Source organism: Urocampus carinirostris, chromosome 19 (assembly GCF_059441175.1).
Source record: "Urocampus carinirostris isolate Australia breed hairy pipefish chromosome 19, RoL_Ucar_1.0, whole genome shotgun sequence".
NCBI lineage: Eukaryota > Metazoa > Chordata > Actinopteri > Syngnathiformes > Syngnathidae > Urocampus > Urocampus carinirostris.
Window position 1 is genome coordinate 9,059,230 of NC_142367.1, and position 24,847 is coordinate 9,084,076.

At 40.4% G+C, this 24,847-nt stretch overlaps 1 protein-coding gene, 2 long non-coding RNA genes and 1 pseudogene across 4 annotated transcripts in view; 2 read left to right on the forward strand and 2 right to left on the reverse strand.

Annotated features, from left to right (window-relative positions):
- LOC148347172 (retinoic acid receptor alpha) overlaps positions 1-24,847 on the forward strand; it is a 199,957-nt gene that overhangs the window by 111,752 nt on the left and 63,358 nt on the right. The window contains exon 1 of one of the 2 annotated variants that reach the window (XM_088324374.1): positions 16,398-16,952. The exons of the other annotated variant lie outside the window; for it this stretch is intronic. Coding sequence (XP_088180500.1) covers positions 16,787-16,952 — 166 coding nt within the window. The 5' untranslated portion in view covers positions 16,398-16,786. Of the gene's footprint in view, positions 1-16,397; positions 16,953-24,847 lie in introns of those variants that run through there. 2 annotated transcript variants of the gene reach the window in all.
- LOC148347173 (uncharacterized) overlaps positions 1-24,847 on the reverse strand; it is a 106,663-nt gene that overhangs the window by 54,918 nt on the left and 26,898 nt on the right. The window lies entirely within an intron of this gene.
- Positions 1,477-16,272, reverse strand: LOC148347174 (uncharacterized). Its single transcript, XR_015848185.1, has 4 exons — positions 15,576-16,272; positions 14,988-15,077; positions 3,023-3,105; positions 1,477-2,732 (listed from the first exon to the last, which is right to left on the reverse strand). It is a non-coding gene; the product is annotated as an uncharacterized LOC148347174 (long non-coding RNA).
- LOC148347175 (U2 spliceosomal RNA) lies at positions 7,359-7,448 on the forward strand (annotated as a pseudogene).

Below are 24,847 nucleotides of genomic sequence, written 5' to 3' on the forward strand. Positions count from 1 at the left end.
TTTCTGTTCTTTTTTCCCCATTTTAATTGGGAACATGCTTGTGAACCTTAGCTTTCGGCTAATCTGTTGGCTTTAGAGCGCCTAACTGTAGCTGCAAAAAATATTCCAACTCCCAGTGGTTTTGCGTTTTTTTAAATTAAGGCTGTGAAGATTGAATATTCTCATAATCGGTTATTTTGTTGAGTAGTCAATACAATAATGAAAAAAAAAACTTCAAGGCGCTGGAGCCCATCTCAGCTATTCTCGGGCAGTGGGCAGGGCACCCAGATGCAGGGTACACAAAGGCAGACAATCTATTTGCTTGTTCACACCTAGGGACAATTTGGACCGGCCAATTAACTTGACATGCATGTTTCTGGAATGTGGGAGGAAACTGGAGTGCCCAGAGGAAACCCACGCAAGCACATGGAGAACATGCAAACTCCGCACAGGAAGGCTGGTAGCTGGATTTGACCCCATGACCTCAGAACTGTGCCGCAGACACGCTAACCAGTCAGCCACTGTGCCGCCCAGATTGGACATATAATTAAAACAAATTAAAAATTAAAAATAAATTAAAAATAAAATGAGGATCGTGAACATTTACTTGGTAATTACAAGGTAATCAATCACTCTTTACTCATGAAATATTTTGTCTATTTTTTCCTTACTACAATTAAAACAATAATATAAGTTCAATAACAATTTTAACAGATAGGATGCCAGTTTTGAATCTTTTAATATTTCAAAAGGCAAAGCAATGACTCTCTCGACTCCTTTGGAAAACTTTTATTGAACAGTCTTCATTCAGGATGAGCTGATTTAAAAAAAAAAAAAAATCAATTTGTGGGAAAAAGCGATTGGCCAAGACATGCCGGGCCTCCAGCACCAATTTTCTTTTGAAAATTTTTACTATTCAGATTGTTCAGAACATGGACAAAATGTTCTTGGACTGAACATGCCGATCAGAAGTCTTTGATGACACATGTACTGTAAATGAAGCAGTTTTATGTTTTCGTAAAATACTTCAGGGCATTTTCTTGTATTCCAAAGTGCGAGAAAAGCTGCACTTTCCACGCTTTTGTTTTCTCTGACATATGTTTTTTTTTTTTATTATTATTTCTGACCTCCTTTCCTTTCACATCTGAGTGGGAGAAGTAATGTAGTTTGGGGGGTTTGCCATGTACCCTCCAACAATGGCTCCAAAATATTGAATAAAGAGTGAAAGGGAGTCGGGGTGTGAATGACAATAGAGTTGGTGGTGGGGTGAGGACTGATGGTTTCTAGGCAGGGTTTCAGATTGATGATAGATCCGCACTGGTTAAATATTATCAGAGCTCTTTCTGGTGTGGGGCCTCCCTCCCGCAAAGAATGGCGGAGATGCGGCCTGCTAATGATCTGCCCTTCTCAGCCCATTCACTTTTCGCATTAGCCTATTTACTTACTATTGACACCCCTCCCCCTCCCCCTATGTCTCCCCTCTCCACGAGTTCACCACACAGATGGTTGGGGTCGCCATAGTGACTGCACAGCTTTTATTTTGCTCGGCCCTCGTGTTTCTTTACAATTTGTGCTATAGGAAGTTTGGCAAAGAAAACATTTGCCCACTTTCCACCATTTTGTTCTGTTTTACTCCGCGTAGATGTCGTGGCACCAAAAATGATTTCAAGATGTGGTCATTGAATGTAACACCGAAATGGATATTTTTCTGGTTGGCAGGGGGGATGTGGGGAATGTGAATATGTTTGGTTATAACCAAAGAATATCATATTTTGTCCTAAACAGAAAGTCTCTCAAACAATTTAGTTTAGTTGATTGTTCTTTCTTAAAATGGTTTCTGTTTCTGATTTCTACCAGAAAGTTTGAAACAATTTTTTTTTTTTTATCTAACAAGTAGGTTTGCTTCCTATATTTTCCCAATGTCCCTTTTTCGGCTTATTAGAACAAATCATACAATATCGGCGTTAGCATTTATTATCACTTTTCTAATTTTTATTTAAATAAGCCTTTTTTTCTGTACTCTACCTGTTTCCGTCTAAACAAGCCTAGCAAGCTAACCCTTTTTTGTTGGCATGTCTCAATCTGTAAACACGAGATTTCCTTGTCCATACTGTATGGAGGCAAGCAATGCTAATGATAGCGTGGCGGGGAAAAGTGGCGCATGCCGTCGTAGAATCGTAATTAAAAGTGGCAGCTCGATTATAAGCTCTTACGACGTAAACCGGACAGACAAACAAACAACGCAAACCCGCAAGATATTTTCTTCACTGGAAGGTTTCAGCTTGGTTGTAATTGGTAGCTTTAAAGGAGCTTCGTATTTAGGAAGGCAGACGCTGCGTGCAAATAATGTCAGATAATACGGTGCGACATGCTTTGTACTTCCTTATTTTGTCTTTGGATTAGTTCCTGTATGAAGCACCGTTCCTACAAGGGTAGAGATTGCGCTACATTGTAGTCAAACTAAAACTATTAAGACTCACATCATCTAGAAGTGGATATCGCTTGAAGAGAGTCCGTCCACTTTTTTAAAAACTCTGTGCAGAAACCTTGTATTATACTCAACTTTACGTGCAGAGTAATGGGGGTGGGTATGTAGTTGGATTTCTTAACCACTGAGTCCTAGGGGCGCCATTTCCTGTGGTGATACTTGGGCAAGCCTGATGGCACCCATCCCTCTCCAGGCCAACAAATGTTTCCACCTGGTCTCGAACCGGGGATCTTGCACATGTTAGGAAAATGTGCCAACCACTGTACTACAGAAACACAGAGTGATTGAATGAAAAGAATATATTTCATAACGCTCAACGAGCAGCCAGCCTGCCGGCAAGCGAGCCCACGTGGTTTTGAGAAGCAAATGCGTGTTTTGGACACATACAGACACGCTGTCTTTACGATGTCACCAGTCATTACTGCATGCCACATATCATTGGAAAGTTAAAACTCTTGGGATTCAAGATATGCTGACCATTTAATACTAATCAAAAAAACATCACGATCAGTCTGAAACAAGATACCTGAAAAATATAAAGACGGTATAGCCCACCAATAATGTGCTCTGATGGTCAGCTGATGACATGATTCTCGAGATATTCACACAGTGAATCCAACCATGAGAAATATTGACTCCTAAACACACGTTAATGATGACTGATTAGAAAAAAATCTGCCTAAAAAGCATTTCTGCATCAAGGGACAATGCTTGTTGCTAGCTGTCTGCCCCATAATTCTCGTTTACAAATACAAAATAGACTGTTAAAATTATTTTCTATAGGCCGTTAGCCTTCAAACTTCTGATTGAAATCTTATTCGGCCAATTGCAGGCTTTGTTTTATGGTCGACAGCCCGTATTAGCCTGTATTACTAAAAAAGACAACTCTTCATTTACCTCCGAATAACTCTAGCTAGTAGTGGCACATCAGTTAGTTAACAGAATTCTGAATAAATCAATATAAAGTTTTCCTTATTGTATTCAAATAAGACCCTAATTAAGTGTGTAATGTTAGTACAGAAGCTCCCCTACTTACTACCATTTGAATTACGTAAAACGGTAGATAAATTTTCTTCAGGATGTCGAAAAATATCCGAAAATTGCTGTAAGTTAGATTTTGTATTGTGGGCACCTTTTTCTGAGTACAGGACAGTACTTTAGTGCTTCTTTCCGCCACTACAGGCGTGTGGTGGCACTGTGAGAAGCAAAAAGATCAGTTTCCTCTTCCTAGTTCGTGTGTAAACATCTCTCCTTCACCTGCTCGTAATCCAAACGTTTTGCGTGGGTAATAGATTGAATATTTTTTCATAAACGAGGAGCAAACACTTACGGTCACTTTGGGGGGGCGACAACTATCAGCATACATTTATTTTAAACACACCGAACTCTCTCCAACACTAAGCTCTCACGCTCCCCTACACTCTCGCACCGACTCTTGCGACATTCGTTCATGCGCACCTTATATTCTACACCATCTCCAGTGTGCAAAGAACTTTGACATTTTTATTGTTTATTATCTCGTGCATCCATTCAATATTATTGGTGTAAAGTGTAAAGAGGCGAGCAGTTTCTTTTATTAAACTTTTACTGCCACGGAAGAGGACCTCTTGAAGCATATCTTCCAAAAGTAAGTTACACTTGACTTTATCCTTATAGAGCATATTCTATGAAATGTTTATTTTTAGTGCAAAACAATACAGGTTACTTATAGAAGCCTTAAACATCCTTAAATAAACCTTAAACATACAAAATATAGTACTGAAGAAACTTACGAAAAAAATTCAACTTCCGAATGATCGTCCAGTTTGTAAGTAGGGCAGCGTCTGTAGAGATTTATTTTCACGCACCATGTGCACAATAGTGATAGAAATGCAGATAGAGTTGTTAACTTTTGATTTCTCTATTACAATGTTTAAAAAATGGCCAAAGTAAATTACACATTTACAAATGTTTTAGTGCTGAAAACTGGTAGTCTCCAAATGGCCACTTTCGGAAAGGCCTTATCCTACCCTAAAATATAATGTTCTTCAGATTGTGATCAAATTTGACAAGGTACCATTGAAGGCTTCAAGCCATTAATGTCACCGGTTTTCCAGCAACACTCATCTGCAGGCATTTAGTTGGTTGAAATAAATATCAATGTTAGTAGCACTTGCAATGAATGGGACAAAACTTCAAAGTACCGTAAATTCCGGACTATAAGCCGCTACTTTTTTCCCCAAATGTTCAGCCCTGCGGCTTATTCAGTGAAGCGGCCAATTTATGGAATTTTTCTAACTGCCACCAGCGGCACTCGAGTACAAAAGGTAAGATTTAGACCGGTGGAATAAGTGCGCTGAGATAGACGGCATCCTCTTAGTTTACGTACGAATTGTCAGTCTGACAAAGGTTCTTTCCGATAATGAGGAAGTCGCCCTTGATGGCGGCAGTTATAAGGAGAAAGATGAGAACTGTTAACCGTGAATTTCGCATTTGCGGTATGGCTTTTTTTTAACAGATACGCATGATGCATTGCGAGCGTGTTATTAGTAGCGCGTTGGTACCTTTCACAGGCACGGTTTGGGATGAAAATTATATTCTTATTAAAGCTTTGAAAACTCTCTCGGTGTACAGTCTTTCTTTGTAAATATGTGTAACCATGTATAATATGTATTTGCAACTGTATATTTTTGTAATGTATTTATTTTAGAGACTTATTGTGATATGTTTTCTACAAGCGAATCAAAAAGAAGGGGCGGAGCAAACGCGGGCTGACGGGAAGTGGGGTAAAGCTGAGTTAAATCTCTTTGTTGTTGCAGCGGACAATAGTGGATACCGGTATATATTTTCCCCACCCTTAACTTTGGAAAAATACATTTTTTTTCATTGGATTACTTTCAACGGGACCCGGACTTTAAAGGTCTGCATTAAATTCTAATTACAGGTATCATTTTCCGTTCATGTTGCCGATTGTGGTGTTTGGATTGTATACTATATTTATAGTTACAATCGCGGCACCTAGTCAAATTTGGGATAAGCTTTTGACTTTGCTACATGTTTCAATGTGGGCGCATGCAGCCTATATACAGGTGCGGCTTGTTTAAGGACAAAACCAATAATGCCCAAAAAATGTAGTGCGTGCGGCGATGGAGTTTAAAAGGTAAGGTTAAGACCAGTAGAATGTGTGCGCCAAGAAAGGCTGCAATCTCTAAATTTAAGCATACATTGTCTGTAAAGATAAGGTACGTTCCGATAATGAGGAGGACGCCCTTAATGGTGATAGTTATGAGGAGGAAGTTGAGGACGATATTCCGTGAATTTCACAATAACGGGATGCTTTTTTTTAACAGGCAAGTTTAATACATTGCGAGTGTGATGCTACCTTTCAAAGGCACGGTTTGGGATGAAAGTTATATTATTATTAAAGCTTTGAAAACTCTCTCTGTGTACCGTCTTTCTTCGTAAATATGTGTAACCATGTATAATATGTATTTGCAACTGTATATTTTTGTAATGTAATTATTTTAGAGATTTATTCTGTTATGTGTTCTAGGGACGAATCAAAAATAAGGGGCGGAGCAAATGCGGGCTGATGGGAATTGGGGTAAAGCTGAGTTACCGGTAGATCTGTCTGTTGTCGCAGCGGACAATAGTGGATATATATTTTTCCCACCCTTAACTTTGGAAATATATATTTGGTTTCCCTGGATTACTTTCAACGGGACCCGGACTTTACAAGTCTGCATCATACGTTAATTACGGGTATCATTCATTGTTCATGATGCCGATTGTGGTTCCAAGATCGCCAGGGATGAAGCAGCTTGAACCGTTGTTAGTGTCAATTGTAGATCTGGATTTGTATACTGTCTATGAAGTTAGGCGCATCATTAATATACGGCCGCACCACATGGCTGCATGATCTTTGATTTTTGCAATCCGGAGATGGAATAAGCTTGCTCTGTCCACTCCACGCATCGGACTGGTATTGCAGTACCTCCGGGAACGGTGCATTCGCAATGATCGCAGCAAGGCTTTAGGGCTAGGACCTTAGCTTGGCCTTTTGGCTGAGAGTAAGTGTCCCGGCTCCTAGGCTTTGTAGCGTATTATGAACTGACCGATAACGGATAATGGATAATGAATAACGAAGATAGAACAATAACCCTTAAAAAACCCCAAAACCCCCAGTTATAATTGTGGAACTTACAGCCTGGTCTGGGTTAAACTTGTGATTGTGTCACATATATTATTGCGGGCGCACGCGACTTATACAAGGGTGCGGCTTGTGAAAGTACAAAAGTGGCAAATCACCTAAAAAGTGGTGGGTGCGGCTTATATTCAGGTGAGCTCTATAATCCAGAATTTGCGGTATTTCCTTTCAAAAGAGACCAGAATGTCTATTTCTCCAAATGTTTCAATAACGCCATTTAATTTACTTTGGATACGTCTGGGATTTGGGGCGAATTTTAAAGGAACGTTATAAGGGGTTTAAAACAACAACAAAAATCTACAAACACAATAATAAAATTTTACTCTGAATTCTTTGTTTGAACTTTTTTGCAGTATACATTGTATCAGAGAACACTACAATTTAGTGTGGTCGTCATCTATTCCGAAAACTAGTCAACTTTTTCTACAACGAAAGACAGTGTCACCTTCAATTGGTAAAAGTTAGCGTTGACTTCTGTGCCGTTAAATGAAGTTTATTTCTGCACCCAAAGCTTGCGTGGTCTTGTAGCCTCAAAATTGCAGTCTTCCTTAGCATCAAAAGCTAGCATTGTCTTTATTGTTTTTTAAATATCATAGCCACATTGTGAGGGTTGTTTCTCTTCATTTCGGGCCTGGTGCTGAACCCAAGGCTGCAGTAATTCTGAGAAATATGACGACATCGAACTGATTTTAAGTAAGTGTGGTGTTTGATTTTTGCAATTCGGAGATGGAATAAGAGCTTGCTCTGTCCACTCCACGCATCGGCCCGGTATTGCAGTACCTCCGGGAACGGTGCATTCGCAATGATCGCAGCAAGGCTTTAGGTCTAGGACCTTAACTTGGCCTTTTGGCTGAGAGTAAGTGTCCCGGCTCCTAGGCTTTGTAGCGTATTATGAACCGACCGATAACGGATAATGAATAACGGAGATAGAACAATAACCCTTAAAAACCCCACATTGTGAGGGTGAAGTCTTTTATATGCAACAAACAACAGTTAGGTAGAGAAACAAAGCTAGCGCTTTATCTCCACTCGCTTTTGAAATTCTGATCAGTGCTCCTCCTCCCTCACCGTCATCACTCTGCTAGCTTTTAAATTGGCAGAGTCATCCATTTCATTCATTCCCGTCATGGTACCCCCTTCAGGTTCTAATGAACCCTGGGAGATGCAGGGGCACTGGGGCCACTGTGCTAGCAAGGGCATTTGTCAAGGTCCCAGCCATGGCGATCTGTCACTTACCCCCAACCAAGGGCCTTTGTTGTCCGCTACTTGCTAACTAAGCAAAAGGGCTTTTAAATTTGGTCAACATTTGAACCGGCCCCCGTTTATATATTTCAAGTGTTTGCAACAATGGCGCCTTCGTCAGCACCGCTCCAAGGGGGCAGCGCTTAAGTAGAGGTCAGGCACTGAGGTGTTACACCGCTTTTGGTCTGAGCAGAACTTGACAGAGGGGCAATCTACTTAAAGCGAACCACATAGTGGCCACAACTCTTGCCACGGCCCACCATGGTGACACCCGGCACATTGCATGTCTGATTGCGCAACAGGAAATGGGCTTTTGGCAGTGCTCAGAGATGTTAGAAAACAAAGAAGTTACTGTATTTTATTCCTTTATATTTACCCAGTGGAGGGTTGTGTTCGATGAAGCTTTCAACAACTAAAATTAGCATTCTGGTCCGTATAGAGAAAAAAAATACAATCCATTTCTGCTCCAAACTTTCTTCCACTTGTATCGCTTCCCTGAATGACTAGATACCCTGAAGAGACTTGGGCAGGAACTTTGTCAAGTGTGAGAATGGAAAGTCGAAATACATCAGAGGACGCTTCCACACTAAACTGTGCACGAGTGTTTTATTACTCTGCAAAGGTTGGATTGAATTTCAGATTTCATCTATTCCATCCTTCCTTCCTGCGTTTTATACGTTTAAGAATCTTTGCTAGTTATAATACGTTATAATGGATATTGCCGCATGTGTTCATATGTCAACTTGCAGCGAAAATGGGCCTGGCCTGTTCCTGGTCCTGAATGACCAGAGATTATCCTTCCTCAAGGGTAACATCCATAGCAATTTTCTCTTTGATACTCTGAGTGATGGTCTGGGCCTTAATGATCATCCCTGAGATGTACTCAAGGCCACAGAGTCGAAAATGACGAGCTATACAATGAGCTATATGCACCACCTCCACTACTGCCCCGCCTCTGCTGAGGTATTTCCAGAATGCTGAAGGCCCAGATGGATTTATGAGCGAGCCATACTTTGGTAAACACTGATGGCTGGCAGCATTGTCCTCCTCCCTTGTGATGTTGTAGAGGTCCCCATTAAAAAAAAAAAAGCAAAACCAAGTTACGGTCTCCATGGAGCAGGGCTAAACAATAAAAAGGCTTTATGGGTAGATATTGGCCTGTACCATAAATGCCGGAATCTGCCATTGGAGGGACATTAAAGGGATAACTACAGGAGGAGCCCTCTAAAGATTCCTAGTGTCACTGAGAGTCTTTCTCCAAAGGACTCAAAATGAAATATTGCCATTGTTCTCAGGCTGTACATGTCGTCACTGCGGTCAGGTTTGGCCGGTGTTGAAAATCAGCTGTGTAAACAAACACTGACGGCGCCCGCACGGAAAGCAGCACACCTCGACAAAGTCCCAGGTAGACTGCCAAGTAAATCAATACAATTGCACGCTCAGTATGGCAGATGCTGGCAAATGCTAACACTAGGTGCTAACTGTTGACACGCTACAACCTAAAACAACATTCAAATGTTATCAATTCCATCTTTACCGACAGCGTCGGCTGGAAAATGAAGGACATGCCTGTGCATGTTAAGTAAACACCGTTGGCATGCGCCGTTAAGTTAAAAGCAAAACATCACTGGTGGACCACTGTGTTTTTAGCATTCGTGCTTAGACGAGAGATGGAAATCCACCTTGTGTTCATGTTAAACTGTCAAGTACGCCAAATACTCGACTGTTACTTTCACTTTAACATTCGCCAATAAAGCTTGTGAAAGACTTCCTTTGGCTCTCTTTCCACGATCCCCTTCTGAGCCGCTTTATTAGGTCGCTGTGAAGATTTAGGGACGGTGGAAGGCTTTTCCAGGTCTTCAGTATCTGGGCATTAGCCATCTGCAGACACGTGTGCAAGAGAGCTAAGGGTGGATGTGTGGTGCAAGGATCCCATGTCTCTGCCACAAAATCAGTCAGGAAGTCCCAAATTAGTCTTCATCCTGTTTGGTCTTATCAAGTGTTAAGCAATCGGACAGACCTGGTCTGCTTTCACCTTGTTTTGTGTCTGACAGCTCAGCTGATGACATCCCGTCTGGTTTTGTTTACTTACATTTAAACCGCCAATCAAAAGAAGGAACGTATAGACATAGACTTGATTACTAATGTTGATAGAATGTGACAGCTCAGTCACAACCGGCTCCAGCCAAGTGGGTCTCCCTCGGCTGTTTTTATCGCGCACAATAATCCAAATGACATAACGACCTATTGTTTGTTTTACTCTGACGGGTCATCTCCTCGCCGGAGGAATGCTTTAGTGCTCCCTCACACCCCTGATTGGCCCAGAGAAAAAGCGACGAGAGAAAGCAGTAAAAATACTTCGACACCCTCAAGGTCCAGCCGGCAATCTCCCCTCCACCCTCGCCCATAAAACTCTTTGAATCCTCTTCTGAAAATCCCAGCACCCCCCGCCTCTCTGCTCCCTCACTCTCTACCGAACGCTGGCTTGCATAACCGCCGATGGCTGCGGGGTTCCCACGTGCGAGGAATTGATGCTTTCATCGAGCCCACTGTGCCACTTGAACTTTCCTCCTGATATCAAGCCAGCAGATCAAGACTTTAATCTCACGCTATCAGACTTTGATTTAAGCCCAAATACCCTGCCGGACTTCTTAGGCATGATACTTATGGAGGGCTGATTCAAGACCAGTTCGCTACTTGTAGGACTGTGATAACACCAGTCAAACCTCTTGTGACCCTCACTTGTGGAATTAGCAATTACGAATAAAGATTCGACTTTCTGGACACCACCTTAATGGAGGTACATCTTTAACCATGTCCCATTAAAGTCAAACACCCCTCATTTTCTGGACTGGTTACCTTTTTGTGCAAAGACTATCGTTTGTTTCAGTAGGCTTCATCTTACAGACAGAACTTTGGACAACTTTTAACAACTCGACGAAATTAAATCAACTTTCTGTCTGTGCCAAGAACTGCGGTAATGTTTTCCCTGGTATGTAGCGGGATATGTCAGTCTTGCCTGTGAAACTTCACACCGTTGATCCAACTTCCTGCTATTCCTTTCCACATAGATGATATTCCACATCTATTAAGCCTCTTTTTTATAGGATTTAGGTGTTAGATAGTGTTTACCACTTTACAGAATCTTACATTGTAATACTACTTTTTTTTGTTTAACGCTGGTTTCTGAAATATGAGCCTGCCTTGATGATCTGAAAATCTCAAAGGTCTTGAACAAGCAAAGTCCAGGACTAGTTATGGATTTTTTTTCAAAAATGAAATGATTTTCGGATCGGTGAAGATTTCTTAAGAATGCAGCTGAAAAACAATTTTTGCGTCCCATTCCCCGTTTTTGCCGTTTCATGGTTGGCGATATGATGATGCTAGATTGTGAAGTACTTAAACAAGATTATGATCTCCAAAAATTGAAAGCTCATCTGTCTCCTGCCTGGATTTAGTGCATATTTTCACTAATGCGGAACCAGCCGTATTACGAATAGCAGCTCTTTCATGGTTAACATTGCGTTATCCGTTAGTATCACTGCAGAACTTATTGCTAAATAATTAGGTAGCTAATGCCTGTTTCACTGTCCTTTACTACTAATGTAAATGTCAGCATTGTGGACATGCCCTTTAGTTGCTAAAGTCTTGGCAACTATGTTCATGTTAATCCATGAGACTAATACATTTCATTTTATATCAGTAAAATACAAAAGAAAATTGGTCTGATACTGTGCTAGTTAGCTGCAACAGTTGTTTTTCGTAATGCATGAAAAGAAAATGGTCAAAAATGTGATAATTAGTCGCAAAAGAATTCTGGGAGGGAAAACGTGAAAAAGGAACGTGTCAGAATTGTGCTAGAAATGATTGTGGTAGACAAAAAAAAAGTGATTCAAAACAATTAATAAAAAATGTTAGAAATGTGAAAATGCGTTGGATTATTTTAGTCAAATATATAAGGAGAATTGTGCTAATTGGTTGCAAAAATGTTTAATTAACCTGAAAGGAAAATGGTAAGAAATATGGTAATTAGTTGCATTTTTTTCTTTATTAAAGAATCTTGATCAAATCAAAAACGTTCTTTTTTTAAAATTGTTATGCTCCTATTTTGCCCACCCAAGCAATGTTCTGTATTACAGCGGCCTTTGTTTTTCAACTCTCATTGGTCCCAGCAAAACATTTCTATAGGTTTAATCCTCAGTGTTCCCATCCCCCTTTGCCAAGAGGCTCAAATCTGTTTTCCCTTAGCTTGCTCTGGTCCATTTTCAGGCGGTGGGTAGGAGTAACCCTCTCCCTACAGCATGAAAAAAATTAGCATCTTCTGACAGGCATTACCCTGACTGTTAATGCTGTCAAGGAATGCATGGCTATCAGCAAGGTGATGGGAGGATCTGGAGGAGGGGGTTAATGTTATCACCGCAGCCTCGGGCCTGCACACTGTGTTCTTATCACATTGGGTAAACACAGGCCGGGCCTGCATTGAATGAAGTGTCACAGAGAGTGGGGGGCAGAGCTCAAACACAGCCAGCGAGCTGATAATCCCACTCCAAAGTGCTGCTGGTGAGAGCCAGCTGTGGTTAGAGTAGGGGGCGGGGGTTGGTAATGGGATAGGGTGATCCATTCGGACTGATAAAGCTCCGTTTCCAGCATACAAGTCGCTGTGTCTTTAAAGAAAAACATCTTACAGAAATAGGCACCATGAGGACGTTTTGTGTGGAATATACTCTATGGTGATACCTCTAACAAGCTTATTTTGTTCCAGCATTGTGCTCATAGCTGGAATTGATCGTGAAACAAGTAAATTGTCCCTATATAAAACAATTCAAATGAAAAACGACCATGTTTTCCGAAGTACAAGTCGCACCAGCCAAATAAATGTATAATTAAGGAGGAAAAAAAGTCAAATTTTTGGAGAAAATTCATTTGATAACCCGTCAACTGATACGTGTTCCTAAAATGTTTTTTTCTTTTCTTTTTTTATAATCTTTTCATGTTGTGTACACCTTATAACAATTTTTATAAAGGAAAAAATCCTGTATGCTTTAATCCAGATCGTATGTCACCTGTAACAGACTACTACATCATAGTAGATTGCCAATATTGTCGCAGTATCCTACATAGTCAGTCTTTCAGTGAGTTAACTACATCATTGTGTTTGTAAGGTTTTTTATTGCTTAATAAGGAGGATTTGCGATCATTGAGGGTAGCAATTGGCGGAGGTTGACATGTATAAGATTGAGAGACTGTCGATTCGTAAACCCTTACTTCACCCTTCAATTTCAAGTTACGGTAAATTTAAAATGGACACAGACACATTTTTAAAATATTTTTTTCGCCTGCAGGAGTTTGCATGCGCAAGCTGGACAAGCTGATGCAGGCAGTAAGCAGTCACAAGCGATGACTTTCCTTTGTATAGCGAGTAATATTTTTGTAAACAAACTCATCTACCGAAATTCTCTTGTTTAGGTGTTTGTATCAAGAGGTACCACATTACTCCGATTTACTTTGGTCTCAGCAGACTAACAATTTTTCCCAAGATTTGTGCTCAAAAGACCTTCTGAGCTTTGGAGGTCCTTTAGTATTACAATGAAATGACTTTGAATATGTTTAGTTCATTCTAAATAGGTAGATTTTTTTTTAAGACTTTAAAAACCCGATTAAAAGACAAAGCTACCTTTTTTTTTTTTTTTTTTTTTTTTTTTAGAAATGCTCCATTTTATCAATGACAAACTACACTATATTGCCGCGCTTAATGCTTGTCATAACATGATACATATAAAATTATACTATATATATATCAGTGTTCATTTTACCTCTGAAAAGTGATGGGTCCCGGGGACTCGCATGCTCAAAAATCTATGGGTCCCAACAGAGATCTATGGGTCCCCAGAATTTAGTGTTATCGAGGTTGAAATTGTAAATCGGCGACAAATATATGAATAAATCTATATATTCATTCAGTTTTAATCATCACACTTAATTGGTAATACAAAGCAGTTATCACGTCACATTTTTCAGTTCACAAAAATACTGTACATTATACAAAATAATATTGCTGAAATATTAGTCTATATATTCATGCAGTTTTAATCACTTCAGATTTTTCAGTTCATATAGTCTTCATGGTTTGCTGTCCCGCCACAATTGTAATGCCTTCTCAAGGTCCAATTGCAGCAACTGAATTTCAATAGCTAATTTGTGGTTTTCATTGTGCCGATCCAATGTGCTTTTCTGAAAGTTCGTATTGCGAAATGATTTATGCAATCCAGTTTTTGGTCACCGGGAATATAATAGAGTCCATTTTGGCAGAGAAGTCCTTTTCTTTTTAGGAGTATTCTTTTGTTTATTTTTCGTCGAATCGTTCGATTCAAAACACGTGTTTTTCTTGCCTTCGCGGTCTTCTGAAGAATTTCTTTGCCGTTTTTTCGTGCCGGAATTATTGCCGTTGTTACCACTTTCTGTATTATGTTTCGACTTATTACCGACACTGAAGAAATGACCGATTTTTTGTTGACCTGCACCTAATACCAACTGTTTTTACGGAGGCATACTTCTCTTTCACTCGACAATCACCAAAATAATGACATCATCTCAAAGCAACGAGATCTCGTTTGCCGAGATCGGCGCGAGACCAAAACAACAATGGCGGATTTGCCTGACGAAAAGTTTGGAGTGCGGTAAATCTTTATTTAAAAAAATATATATAATTGGGTATTAATGACAATTTGGTGTCAAAAAAGTTGCGTCCTGGGGACGCACGTTGATTTGACACAATGCGTCCCCATCAAAAATGATGCGTCTAGGACGCAGGGATGCGGGCAAACGAGAACACTGTTTATATATATATATATATATATATATATATATATATATATAGGGGGAGGGAGTATTTTTGCGGTTACAGATGTAACAGATGTACAAAGTATGAGCTATATAGGCATATTAAAAACTGTATGACTTAACGGTTGAGTGCGCCGTTTGAGGTGTCCTTAAAAAGTTGAAAGTAGAATATTCTCAGTTTGTGTAAACAATGCCAAACTGAGTTTCAAGAGCCCTTTTATTTTTTACAGTGCCTTTCTGCTTTTATCTTACCTTTAGCAAAGTTGTGCGGGCGGAACACATTAGGTTCGGAGGAATGGGGAAGCGGTGTAGTGAAGTCATGGTTGTCCTTGCGTTTTCTTCCTATTGGAAGTGTAGCATGAAAATGGAGGACGCTTGTTTTAAGTACAGTCCAAATGCCATGTATGTACTTATACGCTCAACATGAGGAAATTGACACAGGCTGCGATTATGACACAAGCCAGGAGATGGTGGCAGCCAGGAAAAAGTTCAAAATTACGTAGAGTTCTTACGTCATCACTACTTTTTTCATGTGAAAAAGCTTTTTTGTCAATTTATTGTTCCTTTATTAATATTTATATTATCTTTGATGAACACCAGTAACTTACAAAAAATCTCATTTTGGAGTCAAACAACATTTATGCTAGCATTATTAGCTTCGTTAGCAACACAAAGTGCGCTTGCTCATAGGCTAACGAATGCTGACGTATGAAATAGTTCGATTTTTGAGACCTACTAAACAACTGCTGTGAATCCAAAATGTTAGAAAAACGTTCATAACTGAATGGAGTACTAAATTATATGTAAGAATAAAGTAATGAAATAGAAACAAACACTTACAGCTGGTTGTCTGTGGGATGCCATTTGCGGATATGAAGTGACGTCATTATAAAGTGTGCTCAGTGCCAGTCGAGGGGACATACTAGTGACGTCAATACCGACGTAAAAGAGTAAAATGATTTAAGGTTTTATGTTAAGTCATTACATAAACGGTAACTGGCCCTGGTTGCGAAAAAAGTCCTCTTAACAGAGAAAATTAGTCCGTGAGTGTTAAACTTTGAACGGGGGACGTGCGCCAAAGTGCTGTATTGGTTGTGTTAAAAAAAAAACATTTAATATTATTATTAATCATAATAATATTTTTAAATAGCGGTCACGTTGACTCAAAGCATAGTTCGACCACCTCGAAAAGGGTTAAAAAAAAAAAGAAAAAAAAGAAAAAGGTGTTACGTCGTCGGAGGTGTCAAACGTCGAATAATGGTCGGATAAAGTCGTCGAAGTGACTCCAAGTCATCCGGCGGGTCACCGGGAGGTGAGGCTGCCTCCTTGCCGGGCCGGGCGGGGTTCAGCAAAAGTTCAGCCGCATAGCATTAGGCAAATGAGGGGGAAGAAAAAAATGGCAGTCCTGGGAGAAAAACGCAGGGGGTTGGGTCAAAGGACACCCCTGAAGGAATAAAATAAAAAAAATCACAAACTATCACGGCTTCCCCCCACACAACTTGAAAAAGACCTGTTTCGACGGTGCCTGTCCCTCTCGCGGGACGGGTCCGCGGAAGAAGCGCGATGACGCACTCAAGGGGTTAAAGAGAGGGGGAGGGACGAGCGAGGGGGCGGAGCCAAAGCCCTCAGCTGCTGCGTCTTGTCACATTGCTGCAGAAGGCGAACGCGGGCGCACGCACCGACGCACGCTCTCTATCCGATCCATTTCGGTTCCGATTCGAGTTTCCCCGGAGGGAATCCCCCCCACACACCGGAGTGGACCGTATAACGGAGGAGGCAAGACAAACGAGGACTATTTTGGAGGTGGAAAAAAAAGCTGTAAACGGACGGGATTCCCTCTGTTTCTTCCTGTTTGGGATTTTATTCTTTTTTTGTGTGTGCACGCGCCCCCCTTGGTCCCACTGCCCCCTCTGCAGCAGCATGCGAGTTCCGAACCGAACCGCTCCAATCGGGCTTTAAACCGCTCCTACATAGTTTTTTCCTCTCTTTTGTGTGCGGGGGCGCGTGGTGGGATTTGATCCCCCTTGCCCCCCCCCCTCTTTCGTTTTCGTATGATGTACGAAAGCGTGGACGTGGTGGGACTGACCCCCAGCCCGAACCCCTTTCTGATGATGGATTACTACAACCAGAGCCGGGGCTGTCTCCTCCCGGAGAAAGGACCCCCCCACCCTTACAGCTCGTCCGTCCGTAACCAGCACTGGAACGGTTCCAATCACTGTAGGTACCCCTAAACTCCCCCACCCATTTTTTTCTTTCCTGCACGGAATGCCTTTTACGTGATGGAATTCTGAAACAAACGCATCTCTCTTTAGGTACTTGACCCACTTTTTTGCATGTTTATGTTCTCCTTTGAAGTTTCATGGCAGGCATGTCAAACATACGGCGGTTGCATGATTCAATCCGGTCTCCCATACATTTCTGAGTATGGGTGCTTCAATGTTGTGTTTTCAAGATTTGAAAAATGCTCGAGTTTTGGGTGACATGCTTGTAAATCCTTGAAATTGCAGCCATGTTTCCCGGCCGTCGAACACGACAGAGCACGGAATAAATGGAAATAAATAAAGTCTGCTTTAAAACGACGCCGACACGTCTACCCGCTCAGGTGGCTTTCTGTTGCCATAGCATTTCTTCCCTCATGACTAACGACAGCTGGTATTAGTTTGATTGTCATTGTCATGTGAAGTGTCATCACTTCCTACATGTCGCGCCCAAGAGGAAAGGTGAAGTGACCAAGAACACGTATACTAGAGAATTTGGAAAATTGGCTTCAAAAGTGCCTTAAATTTGGCCATGAAAAATTGTTTACAAATTATATGTATTGCTTTTATAGTTCCCGTTTGAGTTTGTCAAGCATGGGGAGTTGGTTCAGGTGTAAAACTGCATTCACTCAAATGTTAAATCAAACCAGTTAACACATTCTATGCCAAACATGAAAATCATGTTTTATTTTTTCATTTTTGTGAATAATTGGGTTGTGCTTAGAGAAGATCCCTTGTCATATGTAGGGTAGGCTGAATGAACACATACAGTATAAACTGAAAAACTAAATTAAGCTAAAAATTTGAAGTTGATACTCTTTTACTGATCCAGCCTGGCCGAGAAAAAGTCTGGATCCAAGCCCTGAGCCAAACTGAGTTTGACATCCCGGTTTTATGGCAACAACAAAGTCTTTTTTCTGGAGGGAGGGGGGCTGCACACCTTTCACAGCAGAAAGAGTGTCAAAAGGCAGGAATGACCACAAGCTCTTAAGGGCCAATTTCCTCCCCGATTTTAAAAGCACTAGACAAAGGGATATTTTTTTGGCAGGGGGTGTTTTTTTAGGGGCGTTTCCATGTAATAAAAGCCCCCCTCGACGTATCTTGCAAAATAGTGAGAAAAACCTTCAACGGGCCTGCTAGCAATTCTAGAATAGGCCCACTAAAGAAGCTTTAGTGATTGGAAGCATGTGAGTGTGTGTGTGTGTGTATATATACAAGGAGGGGGCCAAGGGGGGTCAAGCCCAGGAAAAGACCTCTGATCCTGCATTGTTGAGCATTCGCCGGGCCCCGGGCCTCGTAAAAAATTTGTGGGTCAAACCAAACACAGCCTGCTTGTGTCCGGGTTCAAGAGGGTTTCCCGAAGACGTCAGCTGGCTTTTGTTTGCGTGTGTTTTTTTTGTGCTCGTCGCGCCAAACATCTTGTATGATAACCCTTGCTCGGGAATCTATTTAGTTGGCCCTTGTGTTTGCTTTTAATATCTCAAAAATTGTCCACAACCTTCTAAATATTTATATTTTTAAAGGATAATTATTGGAAAAAATGTGTCGTAAAACCTCTGTGTTTTATGTTTGAATTACAACTATGAGGAGAAAATCATTCATTCCTCCAACTATGCAATAATCATGCAATATTTGCATGTATTTATATTTATTTTATTATTTAAAAAGGTAATTTTCCCTGATTATTTTGTAAACAATTTAATAACTATTTTCCAAAACTAATTAGTCATTGGAACCAATACCAAATAATGATACTACAGATTTCTAAAAAAAAAAAAAAAAATGGGGGGGGGGTTTGAATGCAAAATATTCAATTTTTTTTTAAAACAGTCCACTAGCTTCGAAACCAAAAACGGAATTGAATTGTTTTAATTTAAAGGAAAATTAAGGAAAAAAAACTTCTAAAGAATCCTAAAGTTTTTTTTTTTTTTTTTAAATTAATTTAAAGCTCTTACAATAATTCTTTTTAGATGATTTTTTTTTTCAATCTGCAAATCCATCAAAGCAATATTCAGATTTTGTTTTGGAATTTAAAAAAAATAAAGAAAATCCCTCATAATTTCCTCACCAATTGTTTATTTCTAACCACATTTCTTCAGAACACTACAGACGACAATCAACTCTTAGTCATTGATAACGGATACAAAAAATATATCAAATATTCCTAATATCATTACGTTCCATAAATCTGAACATGTTTGCTTGAAATTTTACAAAATTCATGACAAAGTAATTTTTACTTCTTCAACTCTTAGTACCAATACCAAATATTTCCAACCTTAATTCTCACTCATAAATCCCAACATGTTTGCTTGAATTTACATGAAATACTGACACTGATTACTATTTAGTACAGATATGAAATACTGATAATATATACTGCTAAAATTATAATATAATATAAACCCGAATGAAAAGGAACAACTATAAGGTCAGCTGGTACTAGTATGTATCGCTTTCACAAGTATCGATTCCTTAAACTAAGGTTGATGTTGGATTTGAAACCACTAAGTGCCATCGATACCTCTTTCAATTGGTGGTAAAAAAAAAATCATCATAAAATAATAAATCGACAACTAGTGATCCAATAATTGGTATTTGAAAAATTACATTTTCTTTTAAATTAAAAGCTGTTGTAATTGTGAGAAAATTGGTCTTTTCTGTAGTAAATTTCAATGATAGACTAAAAAATAAAATACAAAATATCTGTCTAATTCATAGAAATCTAAAACCAAGTGTTGCTTTCATTTTGAAAAAAAAAACACTTATTTAACATTCAACGTTCTTCTGAATTAGACTATAAACATATGATACATCAATTGATAATTGAAAGATCCCATTTCTCTAAAAATAAGGCTTTAAAATAAGACAAATCAATGAACTGATTACTGAAGTCTTGTCATTATTTTTTGGGCCAATTTTCCTGAAATTGAGCCTTAAAAAATAATTGATTACTGAAATAGTGCAAAACAATTGCATTTTTTGTTGTTGCTTTTTTGTGAGATGTAATTTTGAAAATTGATGATTAATCAAAGGTGGGTTTTTTTTGCTCATTTTCTCAATAAAACCTTCAAATAACAGACTGTATATTCTGGAACAGTCCTCAATGTTTTTTTTTGTATCTCCATTTCCTGTAATGCAATATCACAAATTAATTGTATTAATCAATTAGTGAAGTAGTCCAGTTATTTATTTTACTAAATTTCTCCAAGCCTTCAAATAAGTAAAAATATTTACGTTTACTGGAATGGTTGAATGTTCTCATTTTACTGAAATGTAATCTTAAATCCGTTTGATTCATCGATTTATCAATTACATAAACAGTCCACAATGATTTAACTCTACTTTGATAATTTTCCTGAAATTGGGCATCCAAAAAAATTAAATATTCAAGATTTAACTGATTACTGGAATAGTCTACGATGAATGAACCTTTTCTGCTCCTTTTACTGAAATGTTATCTAAAAAAAAATGAATTTAATTCATTGCTTAATCAATTACTTAATTAGTCCATATTGATTGAACGTTTGTTTTTTTTCCTGAAAATTTATCATTAAATAAAATAATATTCATCATTTAATTGATTACTGGAAAAGTCCATAATTAACTTTTTAGATGACATTTTTAAGAAAATGAGGAGAAAAGTTAAATTCCTTGAAATGGTGGTTTGGTTGCAGCCCAGCAATTCATAAAAGCGATTACACGGTTTCACGGATCCCTTGACCACCAGGGCACCATTTCATGTGGTGCGTCTTGGGAAAGTACAGCTGGGCGGTGCCCATCCCTCTCAGGCCTTTTTTTTTTGGTAGGGTTTTCGGTCCCTCATGAAACATATCTTACTGGTTTCCATGCTAAACAGTAGCAGGAGAAGCCTCCTGATCTGACTGATACAGCACTTTCATCATCTGGTCTTTGTTGTATTTCAGTGTACGGCTCTTCAGAGATGAGCCAGACCTCGGGATTGACTGGCGGGGGCGTGTGACAATAATTGATAATAGATCCTAAATTACTGGGGGAAATTTCTGAAAGTTACAATGTTCACCCAGATGCACTGTTAAAAAATACTTTATACAATGTAAATTAATCCCCATCCTTCCTGTAAAGGATTGTTTTTTTTCTTTGGGGTTGGTGGTCCATGACTGGAAATGATCCTCATAGTTTTTTTTTTTATCTGAAACTCATTCAAAATTGTGTACTACTCTGAAGCTTTAAGGACTCTTTGAAAAGTAGCAAATATTGAAGTCCATTTAATTACTTTTCAATTGGAAAAGTTGTCTTTAACAGCACTAGCTAGCTAGAGCACCGATTAAACGGCCGTCAAAAAGCCCGGCGGCAATTACGGACTCACGCATGAAAGAATGCGCGTGGCCGCGTTCACATGACTGTCACGCTCGCCAACGATTGTGGGGGTTAGCTAGCCGAGCTAGCCATTGCACGGCAGCTTGCAAAGCCACGCCCACATGCCCCCGCCTACACCTTTTTATTTTTATCTCATGAAAACAAAAGCTCTTGACAAGGATTTTTCATGGAGAGCATTCGGGGGAGGGGGGCACTTGTCGTGTGAAGTTAGGGGTGCCAACCTGGCTAGCTTGTTTGAATGTAGCCGGGGGGAGGAGGGGGCCGGGGGTATAGCCATGAGGGCTTAATCCCACTCACGCGCTATTTAAAGACACAAGAGGTCAGTTGGACATTTTTTTCTGTGTCGTCGGATTCAAAGGGGGCGGAGTCTTGTTTTGACTCTGCTAGCGGATTAGCGTCGTGCACGCAAAGAAACCTATCGCCGAATTGGCCGATGAAAGAGCTCTTGCCGTTTGTTACCTCCAAAACATCCAGGCTAAAACGTCCTTTGGGGTCCACTATTAATCCACGATTTAAATTGGAGATGGACACTCCGGTTTCTCCTCTTCAACTCAAGTGATACAAATTATAAACTTGCTGGCAAGCTGGCAGAAGCTAGTTTCCAGTCACAAACATTGTTAGCACCTGTATTGGAGTATAGAAACCTCAAAAATTATGCAGGACATATGACCCTCGAGAACCAGAGGGCCCACCTCTGACTTGAAACTGCCTCGTCAAACATACAGCCCGCGGACTAGATTCAGCCCATTAGATGATTTAACCCAGCCCGCCATAATTAATGGAGACCAAAACCTCACTGCGTAAAGTGAAAATCTGTGAAGTCTTACCTTTATAAAAGTCTCAAGGTTCACACTAACCTCTAGGTGACATTCTTACCGACTGAGAATTTTTGCCCAAAAAATAACTATAGATCTAGGGAAAAAAAACAAAACACAGAATTGGAGCTGAAAGAATGGTCTTTATCGGCATTATAATAAAGTTTATCAAGATTGGAACGCTTCTTTCAGTATAAGAAAGCAGTCGAGGAATGCTGGCTAGCTGTACGCTAGCATCAGGTATTTTCGAATTTAGGAAAGTCTCCACAATGATAAAAATACAACTGTCCCGAATGCAGTGGTTACCCACAAGTTGTAATTCCAGGTCATTTGTCCCATGGGCAACAGATCTGGCATTGATGAAATACAAGCTCAGCAGGGTTGGTATAAGAGAGTTGTTAGCCTAGCTGTAGCAGTAGGCAGGAGCTACAGCCTCTTGATGCCTAAACTCCTGACGTCGCCGCAGCCACTTTAACCTGATAATAATCCACAAAGCACTTGCTGATGATCAGAATTGATTTGCTCTCTTTTGACTTCCCTCAGAGGAAAATTTAACTAATGAATTTTCAATGTAACAACTTGCTGAAATATTTGCTCAGCTATAGCCGTGCTCCACACTTTGTTTTGGGAGGTGGACACAATGACTTGTGTGCCCGCCCATCCCGTCTGTTTGACGGACAGCATGCATCAGCCTATCACATTGCACGCTCATTCAGTTACGGTCACCCAACACCAAGGCCCTCCCTAACCTGCTGTGTGCCGTCTGCTCAGAATACAATGCACAATGCGTTGATATCAATAACAATAATGACAATTAAATTCCAAATCCGCAAAGCAGTGAACCAGCAATCACCAAAGCATGAAGGAGCATTAAATAAATGCAGACCACATGCTCTCTCCAGCTGCTAGAGGGCAATGTTGAGTTTGTACAGTGTGATGATTTGGTTCAGGTGTAGAACTCAATTTATTCAACTGTTATAATAAACCAGTTAGCACATTCATTTTTTTCTAAATGTTATGAAAATATGTATTTTTGAACTGGTTGCCAGACAATCGCAGCTGCAAATCACATTACTTCATCGACGCACGAGCCGAGTGATCCACCGCTAAGAGCCGTACAGCTGGGCGATTTTACGTCCGCCCGGGACGATCGGAGACAAATTCACGACAGGGTTTTTACCACGGGTGCCGTTCGGTCGCTCCCGCGAACGAGCCCCTAACCCGCAGCGCGGGCACCTTCGGGCGCGATACGCACGACACCGACACAGTTACAGGGGTCCCGCGCACGTCCGCCGCACACGCCCGCCGCGCGCGGACGGCTGCCTGTCGTCGCGCTGCGCTACTGGGGTCGTCGAACGAGCAGGCTACCCCAGTTACGGGGGTAGCGTGATCACGCCCGCCGCCTTTTCTCGCGTCGCGCCGCGTCCGCCGAACTTGCTCCGTCGCGCGGCCCGGGAGTGACCCCCGCCGCAATTTTCACCTTGGAATCCCTTCTTTAAATGGCGCCATGTTCTTTCGGCATCTTGCCGCCAAACTCTGCTGTGTATCAGTTGCCCTTGCTCAATCCAGACAACACAGTTACATCTAGTGGTCAAATATTTCACTTTGGAGCGTTAAAATAGCCTAATTATTTACCAATGGAAATATTTCAATTAGAGTGTATTGGTGCTAACATGTTAGATAGCTTAATGCTAACAGTGCATGTTCAATGCCTTAGGCGTGCTAACCAATAGCAATTCCCAATTTTTCAAGTAAAAGTTATATTCCCACAAACAGTGGAGCACCACACGTAGACAGACAACACGACAACATGTAGTCTTTATCCCTCGAGTAGCACAAAATGGAAAAAACGACTCGTCCAAGTTATGCCAACATGGAGGAGTGAGCGTGGGATAGAAAGCTGGGGGTGGTCTTTAAAATATTCATAGCTCCTTCATTGAAATCAATTGTCGGTGTGAGCGCAGCGAAGCGACAACTGTCAGAAACGGAGCCGACCTCATTGTAATCACTTCTTTACTTATCTCTGCAACGCACCGCGCATGGCTAGCTCTTCACCCGAGCAGGGAGGGCTTTATCGGGCCCCCTCCTTGCTATCTCCATGTTTCATAGCCACCTCCATAATGTAAGACATATAAATTCATCTGGCTATGGAAGGCAGGACATTCATCACGGCGGGATTCATCTGCGAGGCCTTTTCATTCCCAAAGTGTCTCCGTTCTGCAGCTCACTTCATCTTGCAAGCCCCCCCAGCTGCAAAATTTGCAACATGGCAGCCCCCAGCTAAGCGCTCAGCTTTGCTATTAATCCTTAAATGCACACCTGTGCTAACATTTCAGTTTTTCTACAGAAATTGCCTCGCTCACTTATCAAGGAAAATTTAAAGTGAAGCCAACATTTGTCAAAAATGTCGAAACTAAAAACAAAATGCTACAATTCTCACAATGTTGAAAAAAAACGAGCCTTTACAAAAATACAAGCAATAGAGAAGAGAGCTCGGAAGCAATTAAAAGGACAGTGTGTAATATTTTGTGCTTCCTAGTAGTACAAAAAAAAAATCATCCAGTTAAAGAAAACATTGGTATGAAAGTTCATGTAATTGTGCCTAGTACAGATCAATGTTATAATTTATTTTATTTATTTTTTTTAAATAGGTCAAGAAATGTGAAATCCCCACTGAGGT